This window comes from Leuresthes tenuis, unplaced genomic scaffold, assembly GCF_036924035.1.
Source record: "Leuresthes tenuis unplaced genomic scaffold, fLeuTen1.0.hap1 SCAF_17, whole genome shotgun sequence".
Lineage (NCBI taxonomy): Eukaryota > Metazoa > Chordata > Actinopteri > Atheriniformes > Atherinopsidae > Leuresthes > Leuresthes tenuis.
Window position 1 is genome coordinate 8521837 of NW_027325371.1, and position 10680 is coordinate 8532516.

A 10680-nucleotide genomic window follows, 5' to 3' on the forward strand; every position below is an offset into this window, starting at 1 on the left:
TAAATTGGGTGAATTTGAAAATTGATTTAGCATCATGAATCTTTTAAAGACGAATCCCAAATATCATAAACCAATATCTTATTTACAATAGAACATAGAAAACATGTCCAATCTTTACAGTGACACATTTTATTGTTTCATAAAAAAAAACAACTTAAATTTGATGGCAGCAGCATGTCTCAAAAAAGTTGGGATTAGGGCAACAAAAAGCTGGAAAAGCAAGCGTTACTTAAGATAAATAGCTGAAGGAACATGTTGCAGCTAACTAGGTTAATTGGCAACAGAACTGTAAAATGTGCGGTATAAAAAGAGCATTTCAGAGAAGCAGAGTCTCTCAGAAGTAAAGATGGGCAGAGGTTCAACAATCAGACAATGATTATGCCATTATCTACAGTACATAATATCATTAAAAGATTCTGGAGAATCTGGAGACCACAATTAAAAGCTTTTGGCATTCCATGAAATGTAAAATACGACAAGGAAGACCCCAGACTGTCAAGCGATTACAATCCTATATCAGAAAAGAATGGGACAACATCCCTCTCCCAAAGGTCCAACAGCTGGTCTTCTCAGTTCCCAGACTTTTGTTAAAAGAAGGGTTGTTACACAGTGGTAAACATGGACCAGTCCCAAATATTTTTAGACATGTTGCTGCAATCAACTTCAAGACAAGTTAATATTTTCCATGAGATGACTAAATGTCTCTCTTTCAACATTTGACACATTTTCTATGTTGTATTAGTTCAGTCAGAGGTTTAATGCTACAGGCTTACTTTCATAAGAGCAGCAGCAATTCTAGCAAGATATCGCTCTGCAGCAGACATTATATAACCAACATATCACAAAAGTTCCATATTCTCACCTTAAGTGCTGTAATTTAGATCTTAAAGATTAATCAGCCTCTAAAGCTAAAGTCAAAATTTCAAACTTCCTTACTTTAGCTGAAAAGGAGTTGTTTTTCACTGCAACAATATGTTTTGGTCCATTTAATAACAGCATCATATTACCTGTATGAACCTTTGCATGTGTCCTTTGCTACAAATCTAATTTCCCCTCTTAGATAATAAAGTTGAGAACTTTAGTAATACATGAAATGCGTCAGTGTCTTTCCAATGACCAAAGTCAACGAGTTCATATGGCCCCGCTACTGTCTCACCATATTAACTCATCATATTATAATATTGCAGATCAATATTTAACTCTATTCAGCATGAATGTCATGTATTAAAAAAAACACTCCATAAAACATTCCTCTCGGCAGAGCTGCGGGCTAGAAAATGAGAGAAGTGTGTCGTAGACAACAGGGCGGACTGAGGTTCAGATATTGAAGGACATAAACGAAAGAGATGAGAATGGATGGATGAGAAGGGATACTTTGGGGCCCCAGGAGGCCTATCCCCTGCTGATACTGCTGTTGTTTTATAATGAACTCCTAAAGCCTTCATTTCCCTCACTACTCTGAGTGGAGGGGGTGCAGAGATGGGGGCTGCTGAGTCCAAAGCCGGATTCGCACGCACAAGCCCTGAGGGTGGCTGCTTTGAGCAGGGTGGGGGGTTGGACTGAGCAGGGGTGCAATATGCAAGCTCCTGTGTCTGTGTTTGAAAGAGTCCTGACAGGAGACAGGTGAGGGCAGAGAGGTTTTTGCATATATGTGTGAGCATACCTGCCATGTGCACACCTGTGGTCACTTCAGTGGGACTGATACATGAGTAGTAGTAGTGAGGTTTTCCTGTGCGGGTGTGGGCTGCTGTATGCTGGAGCTTCTCTCTGTCACCCTAAGACACTAAGTAACATAGATTATGTAGGAAGACGCAGAGGTAACACTATCTCTTGTGTCTGCATTGACGTGGTTCAGGTAAAGGTTACCATGCCATGTGGGGCTTCAGGTCTGCATCCAGCTCTGATAGATGATGATGAATTGGCGAACCCATGCTGGAGTATATGTATGATATTTGCGTTGCATAGCAAAAAGATATTATCCATTGCAACTTACATAGCTTTCAGGTTTATACATCACTCATTTGAACGGTAGATGTTAACTGAAGCGTAGAAAGCTTAGTAAATACTTTGCTCAAGGGCACAAAGCGCCTGTAATCGGAACCTGTGAGCCTCAGGTCAAACATCTAAACCCTTCAAGACTTCCACCTCTGAAGAGTAAACACTTAGATAGCATTAGCACCGGGCCTAATCCCCTGCGCCCTGACATTGCACGGAGGATATTAAGTGATGAAGATGAAGAAACTGATTTAATGTAGATTTTTTTTAAAAAGGCAAAAGAGAATGCAAGAACAATTTCTGATTGTAGCATGGGGTAGGAATTTGGAATGTGAAATGACTAATGCAATTGCTCAACCCACAACAAGAACATGCACTGCCTAGAGCTATCACAAGGCTGAGTGCATACCTGTACAGGGGGGTGGGTGAGTGGGGTTAATTCAGAGGGTGATTCGGGCTGGGATGGTGACTGAGCTCCTCGCAGAAGGTAATGAGACACATGATTCAAATGATGGATCTTCACCTGAAGGTGGGAAAAAATAAACTGAACAGAATCTTCTTACATTTCAAATGATTATATTAAAAACAGATTAGATTAAAAAATGCACGAAAGATTCAAGATTAAAATCAAGTGTGCAAGGATTCAGCAAGCTCGTCTTTGGGTTTACAAGAGAATAACGATCAAACCTGAGAACTGGCCCTAATCTTAGAGTTTAAATGAATCCATGAATCAGCAGAACAGTCTGTTTTGATTTTCAATGAACCATAAAAGTAATTCTTCAGCAAAAAAAGAAAAATGTCTGTTTACAGCATCTGGAATATCTTTCTCTACATTTTTAATATGTCAGCTTGAGGATGTGGCAAACTGCTTGCTACAGAAGTAGTGCCAATTAACTAGTTTCACACAGCAAAGATACCTAAAAATTAGAGCAACTGGATTCCTATTGAACAGTCCACTGTGTGTCCCTCCTCCCCACTAACTCCCCATTGGGAAGCTTCTGGGGGAGGCTTTTCCCATGCTGCTCAACAGTAACACCTGCAGCTCTAACAGTAGAGTTTACAAGGCAGCCACTGAGATAGGACATGATAAGACCTTGTGCATCCTCACAATTGACTCCCCCTGTTCAACGTATGGCACTCCTCTTACTTTTCTCTCACAAACACACACAGCCACGCACACAAACACACACTCTGACCTCCATCACAAGCAAAGCAAAACTTTCCCACATCAACAATGTCCAAGTAAGAAAAACACAGATAAAGGCCAGAGCTATGTGTTCTCCACAACCAGCAACATCCCAGAAAATAAGTCTGGTATGTTGTCTGTGATTATTTGTAATCTCGATAGCCGCAAAATTATGCCATCTTTGGTTTATGTTCTTGAGTATTCACAATTAAATCATCACTGTCATTAAAGGATTCAAGCACACAATGAGTTACCGTCAAAATCCGATGACTTTTCAGCTCTGTGAGCCACACACTAAGCTGACTGACACACGACTTAATCATGAGCGTGCGGTTTAGAGTGGTGGCATGATGGTAAGTAGGAAGCTGTCAGGTAGGGGAAGCCCGGTGCAGTGCTCTGTGCTTTGCTGTTTATGTTCCCATCCCTGCTTAGCTGTCAGCCAGCCTTGAAGGTAGAAGGCATCTCTCATCCTTTAGAGATCTGTGTGTCACAGGTGGCATGGCTATGTCTGAATACCATTGACATGTGGGAAAGCACCCCTTTCTCTATTCCAAAGAGAAGCAAACAAGGTCCAAGTGATGTTTTATGTAGAACCCTTTCATAAACAGATTTTAAAATTTCAAATGGGAAGCTTGACTGCATCAAATAAGTTGGAAATCTAGAAAAAAGTCCATGTGTTAAATCTCAGACTTGTAAATAATTACAATATTAATATACTGTAATGAATGAGCATGTAACAGGTCATTGCAAATGCACATAAACTGCAGCAATGGATAGATTATTAGACAATAGGGCTAGGTTGTATTCCTCTTTGAGTTCAGTCTACAATCCTATTTGTTCGTTCTTTGCACAAACATTGCATTGCTGGCAATGTAAATAAGTATCTAGCATCTGACCGGGTACGGGTGACAACTGGGGTGGTCAGTCAGATTCCTGGAGGGGTTGGGGGATGGCATCCTCTCTGATCCACTCCTGGACCCCGTTCCCACCAAAACCCACGGAGACGTTGGGAGCTTATGAGTTTCTCCTGTCATCTCTGACAGCCTCTCATTTGCTTTCATTCAACATCTCATCACGGCTTCAAAGACGAGTGGCTCATCTCCCTCAGGGGGGGAACGAGAAGATCAGTGTGCCTTCAAAAAATGAATGGTATCCAAAAATTGTCGACCCAAGGCAATTTTGCTCCTCATAATTAGCTTCTTCACTCTGTCTTTCTTGGGCAATCATTGCAGAGTTATGATACATTATACTGCCTGGAAAACATCATTAAGTTCGTGTGTATAGGCGATTCCGTAACATATCATTTTCCCTCTGTGAACAAAACAGTTTTATTAAGGTTTGTAGTCTTCGAGTACACTGAGTGCTTTCTTCCTTTAGCGAACAATTAAGCCACTGCAGTGTTGTATAACTAAGTGTGTGTGTGGGGGGGGGGGGGAGGCACCAAATTTTGTTTGGTTTCAAAAAGACTCCCAAAGGGATGCAGTCTGGTGCTGAGAAATATCTTTTTTATTTTTTCTTCTTTTTTTTTTACAGCACAGTGTATTTAGAAATTCCAACGAACAAATATATTGTAAGCAATATTAAACATTTATTTAGTTTTACGGAATAAATATTTTTTCAGATTAAGATTTTTTTAATGTGAGCTAGTTTAAAATGTATAGATTAAACAAACCAGTAAATCAACTTATAAAGCCCAAATGTTTTGAGTATTTGCGACCAAACCCTTATTTTGTACGATCCCTGTGTATTTAGGTATGATAGCAACATTTTTACATCAAATTAGGTGTAAGCACATGTGACATCTCTTTCAGTCAGAGGGGCATGATTGAGTTCCACACCTGGAGTCCGGATTCCAGTTAGTGCCCGTGGTGCTCAGGTGCAAGGGAAAATCTGTAAGCTCATCTCATCCTTTCCTCAGGGCTGAAACAATAAAGGACAGACGGAGAGAACCCCACGACCTAAGTTCGCCTCATGTACGGCTCAGAAAAGGTTTGACGGGGGGGCTTATTCTTCTTCTCTTTGGTTCTTTTCTGTTCTGAGCAGCAAGTTGAAGCTGTGCACATCCAACTGTTGCCCTGGGGATTTGTTATGACAACCGAAAACGGTGAACAGCAAGAGCAAGAAGTGGCATGAACAAATCTTAGGGTTTCTGATGGGTGGGGGTTGGTGAAAAGGACCTCTGTTGAGAAGTGTCTAGCCTGAAGATACAACCATCAACTCGTGTACCATCAGGCCACCGCGGGAAAGCCGTCTGGGCTGACTTCTGTTTGCTGTGCTGAAGGAGGAAAACAAATTCAGCTATCACTGGCAAACTGGAGCTTGTAACAACTCATGCAGATAATTACGTTAAAGGATGCTTGAATTGACTTTACTTGCTCGCCATGCATTCATTGGTTCTGCCCTCCCAAAGCAGCAGACACCACAATGACGGATGTCTGAGGTAAGGTGATTGAGATGTGGTTTTGTTAAGGTGCCAGCCAGCGCCCTAGGATGATTTTCCTCCCACTAAATCACCAAAGAACTATTATGAAATTTTCACATCTTGTTCTGGGAAATTCAATCATGCCACTTTCACACAGTACTCTGTGTCAGAGTCAGCCTGTGACTGGCAAATTCACAAACAGCCCGTCTCCTCTCTCTGACATCCTCTCTACAGTGATCTGCGACTCTCACAATGAAAAGATTGATAGTATAAGCTTTGGTGCATCTGACTGCAGGCAAGAGGGAGGCCTCTGGATAGACAAACAGGAATACTCTGACATCTATCTGTGGAAAAACAGAATAGCCTAATTAGACCCAGTCAGAGAGAGCTGACAAAAGCTAGCCTCGGGATATGCTTTTCAGACTCTTTCTTGTCACATGTCTACATGTCAACAGATTATGCATCTGCACTCGAAGTGTGTGGGTCAAAGGAATCTCTGTCAGTTACGACTTTAAAGAGAGTATAAAGTGTAATGGAAAATGTAGGCCTCAACCAGTTATGGGGTAACTCTGGTGTCTACACAACATGCAGTGCTAAAATTTGGTTTCACGTTTCACCTGATGTATAACAGCATTAGGAAATTTAAAACCTAGAAAAGGTTATTCTAAAGAAAATTAACAAAAAAGGAGATATGTGTTGGGTTCCTTTGCAGTTTGTTTACTATCATCCTACACTGATACAAACATATTATGTAATGCCAAAGATCGTATATCGACCATTTGTTTTGCTCACGACTGTAATTTATAGAAAGCACTAATCGTGTTATCAACAATAGTTATAAATCTATGACTTTCTTATGTTGACATAAAAATATCAGAACATACCAGTCTCTAAAGACAGATGTGAGTATACACGAGTTTGTTGTATGACATTTACAGTTTCTAAAATTCAAGGCGGAGTGAGTCCTCTTAATTTCCTTTTCTCTTTCATCGGGTGACGCCGCGCAGCTTCCGCTTTCCCACTTCCGTATACAAAATCTTGGCTGATGACGTGTACACTCCTCCACCGTTAGCTGGCAAGCTAGCTTAGCCACCTGTCAGAATAAAGGTGCTCAGGTAAAGTGGCGATAAAAGTGAAAGGGGAGAAAGCGTTTCGTTAGATCGATAAAAATGGAGACGCTTTACCACCAGACAAACAAGTAAGTGCATCTGTCTTCTGTGGAAATTGTGCAGACTTTGTTAGCTAACTTAGCTCACGAGTGTAACTATTTAAGCCAGCAAATTACTAGGTTTCAAATGAAAATGTAACCACTGTCAACATAATGTGATAATTAATTTGTAGGAATATGTACTTTATGTGGTTAAATGTTTGAAAAAATGAAATCCTTAAGTTTGTTTTTACTAAATTAGGCAAATCCAGGAGGTGCAGTCTATGATGGGAAACCTGGAGAGGACAGACCGTCAGTCAGTTCATTGTGAGTGTTGAACTGTCATGATTGATGTAAAGGTTATATTCAGCTCCTCACCGGCTCTGTGTTTGAATGTTACTATGATACAAACTGTTAGTGATAGCACCGCCACCTCTGGTCTATTTTCCTCTGAATGTTCATCTAATTTCTACTGAGTGCGTGCTCTTTGTTGTGGCTGCTTGTTACTCCTTAGGGTGTCCAGACAAGAGGGGGCTGATGTCTCTCTGACTAGTTTATTTATAAGGATAGTGCCTGCCCGGTCAGCTGTGGGCCAGACTGGTGCCGGGACAGGAAGCGTTAGGGTGGGTGCAGTGACAGAAGTTGGGAGGGCTTCTTTCTGATAATGGTGGGAGCCAGGCCACCCTCCTCCTCGCCCCCTTAGAAATGATGACATCACTTTGTGTTCTCATCTAAGGGAGGATGTAAGCCATAGATCGAGGATATAATTGCTTTGTACCCTCACTCTCAACAATATGAAAAGTTGGTCATTTTGGGATGGATTCAAAGAAGCCAATTTTATTTTTTGCTCCAACTTCATTGTGACAGGATTATATGTTTTACAGATCAGAAACCGTTCAGTTTGGGTTTTAGACATTTTGTTTAAATGAAGTAGTACCTGTTCAACAGTCACTGTCTTTTCCTCTAATGTCTTGTTCTTTTTTTATCACTTTAGTGTTGGAGAACGAACTTAGAGCTAGAATCGACCAGATCTTCAATCACTTAGAACGTCTTGAGATCCTGGCGAGCAAGGAGCCACCAAACCGACGGCAGAACGCCAAATTGTGAGTTTGGACTAAGTCAATTGATGGTGACCATAATAAAGCCCCATATCTGGCAGTGCAAACCATATCTCATAAAGGCACAGGGAGGATGCAGAAGACCAGACAGGCAGCCCTGTCATGGCCTGTGGCGACGTGGCTCATTGAAAACATTTCCTCAGAAGCCCCGTCATCACCAGCATTCCTGCTGCATCGGGCAGATTTATCTCTGAGCTGGGTAAACAGGCCTTAAGGTGCAAAGTTCAGCAAGTCCCCAAGCTTCCCTGTGATCTTGCCAGGTCTCAAAGAGTGCCAACCTGAACTAAGGAGAGGGCTGTGAGTGACTTGTAACTCCATAAGCATGAAGTTTGTGGTAAAAAGAACTGTTCTTACAGTCAAGAACAGCTACGGTTACCTAGTGTTTAATATAAGATGAAGTAAGCAACATAATGCACTTTATGATGGGGATGAATGATTTACCTTTCTAAACTAACACATAAACAAGTTGATGCCACTGTAAAAAATGAAGACAATAAGCTCAAGAATGTACTGGCAGTAATACATTTATTCTTAAAAGTAACTTTCCATCACCTGGACCCAGACCCAGCAGAAAGTGGATGGATGGATTAACCATTAAAAAAAAAACAGAAGTTTTGCTAACACTGACTTACTTCACTGTGAAACAGTGTGCTTGAAGTATAGATGTAAAAACATTTCCTTACAGCTTCTGTCACAGCCACAGCAGATTAAAGGAAAACATTCAAAGCCTTTGTAAACTACTTTTAAGACCTTTTGATGCATTCTAAGTATATTTCTGTTAATGTTTTGTGTTGTTCTTTGCTTCGCTCAGACGAGTGGACCAGCTGAAGTACGATGTTCAACACCTGCGAACTGCCCTCCAAAACTTCCAGCACAGACGCTACGACAGAGAGGCTCAGGAGCGAGAGCGGGAGGAACTCCTGAACCGCACTTTCACCACAAATGTAACTCACGTATTCCTTTTTAAAAGAGAGAGATGCAAATTGTGTCCTGTGGAATGATGTTGAAAATAAAATGCTGGATCTCGTTTACCAGGACGCAGATACCTCCATCCCTATAGATGAGACCCTGCAGTTAAACTCCAACTTGCACAACGCACACAGAGGCATGGATGACCTCCTGGGCAGTGGCTCTGGCATCCTGAACGGTCTTAGAGATCAGAGATCGACACTGAAGGTGAGTTCACATGACGTGCAAAAAAATAATTCTCCATCTGGGGCAGAGTGATATGTTTTCAAGTGAAACGCATGTTTCCTGAAGAAAGGAATCGGCACATAATGATAAAGTTAATTATATCCCCTGACCCAGTTTCTGGTGTTCACTTTGATGACAATAGTCTCATTGTTACTGCGCATATCCTCAGCTAGAGGGTGAGTCCTTGTTTCCAGGGAGGAGATGGGCTTCCTGGTTTGGCTTCAGGCTTCTTCTTATCAGGGTGTGACTGCTGATCAGCACTCACAGCCTGGTAGTGCCGCCATGAGAAACTTCAGATGGAGCAGGGGAGATGAATTAGTGTAGATAATTAACCGCGTGGCCGGGCCAACTCTTTGTGCATTTACGGCTCACACCTGATTATTGCTCTTGACATGAGTGTGGCTGTTTCGCTCTGAACAGGGGACCCACAAGAAGATGCTGGATGTGGCCAACATGTTGGGGCTCTCTAACACAGTGATGAGACTCATAGAAAGGCGAGCCACCCAAGACAAGTTCATCATGATTGGAGGCATGTTGTTGACCTGCGTCTTCATGTTCCTGGTCATCAGATACCTGGGCTGACCATCAGCCATCCACAGCTGATCAGCCGTGGACATTTCTGCCGCACGTCGTCCCACATGATATGAATTTTAAAATTAAAGAAACTTTTATCAATGATGCCATTATACATATTTTTTTTCTTGAAATTGTTTTCCACCATTTTATTGTGGATGGTTGCTAAATGATAAGGTTGAAGACGACCTTAATTACAGACAGTATTTTGCTCTTTTCTGTTGATAAATCTGCTGCTTTCCCAAGACTTTACTGCCAAAACATCCACTTTTTTCAAAACCACTGTAAAAACTGTAAATTATTCTCTAAACTGTTGCTTTTTCCTTGTATGAAAAACTAATTGCTTGGCTCCTTCGGTTAATGCCATTAATGTGGTCATTCTGCCTTGTTGAATGTGTAATTTTCAAATATAAGAAGTACAAGTGTGGAAGTTCTCACTACGCTTCATGGCTCAGAACATTACAACTCAACACTAATCACAGGAGAATCTGTTTCTGGTCTGATGCTCGTAAAGTTGTCACCCTGTTAAAATTCTAACATGACTTCTCCATAAGATGTGGGCAGATCATGCACACATGCAAGTATAATGACAAGGTTTGCCTGCATCGTCAGACAGCCCCTGCAAAGGTGAAGCATGGGATTTATTTTAGGACTGGTGTCTTGAACTGCACTGGTTTCAGTGACATGTCCATGATAAATCGTTTCTGTTGCTGGGCTTATAGATGAAACTTTACGGCACAGTTCTGCATTAAAGACTACGGGAGCAGCAGTCCCATTGTAATAACATGCTTTGTCTCTGCATCAGTGTAGCCTCACGATGTGAGTTGTTAAAATTCTTAGAAAATAAAATGTTTTTATTAAACTTGTCTAGATTCTGCTGGTGTAACTCTCTTGTTGTTGTGATTACTGCTTCTTAAAAGCACCTAAAGAGGGCTACAGTCTCCACAGGTAGGCGTGTTGTGGATTTACTTCTATTGAAAGCTGTAACAGGGGCACCATCTACTGTGCAGCAGGGAGGCCTGCAGGAAATGTTTGGCTATGGGAA

General features: G+C 41.5%; 1 protein-coding gene across 1 annotated transcript; it reads left to right on the forward strand.

The window, feature by feature from the left end:
* Window positions 1-6629: 6629 nt before the first annotated feature.
* Window positions 6630-9740, forward strand: gosr2 (golgi SNAP receptor complex member 2). The gene is made up of 6 exons (XM_072369348.1): window positions 6630-6801; window positions 7013-7077; window positions 7745-7853; window positions 8680-8812; window positions 8904-9044; window positions 9483-9740. Exons 1-6 carry the CDS (start codon window positions 6773-6775, stop codon window positions 9642-9644), a joined length of 639 nt encoding a protein of 212 aa, XP_072225449.1. The 5' UTR covers window positions 6630-6772; the 3' UTR covers window positions 9645-9740.
* Window positions 9741-10680: the final 940 nt, after the last annotated feature.

Excerpts from the sequence above, each read along its gene's own strand:
- gosr2 (XM_072369348.1), top strand. The coding sequence starts at position 6,773 with ATGGAGACGCTTTACCACCAGACAAACAA. Across the intron at positions 7,078-7,744 it reads AGACCGTCAGTCAGTTCATT|TGTTGGAGAACGAACTTAGA; the intron begins GTGAGTGTTGAA and ends TTATCACTTTAG. Across the intron at positions 9,045-9,482 it reads ATCAGAGATCGACACTGAAG|GGGACCCACAAGAAGATGCT; the intron begins GTGAGTTCACAT and ends CGCTCTGAACAG.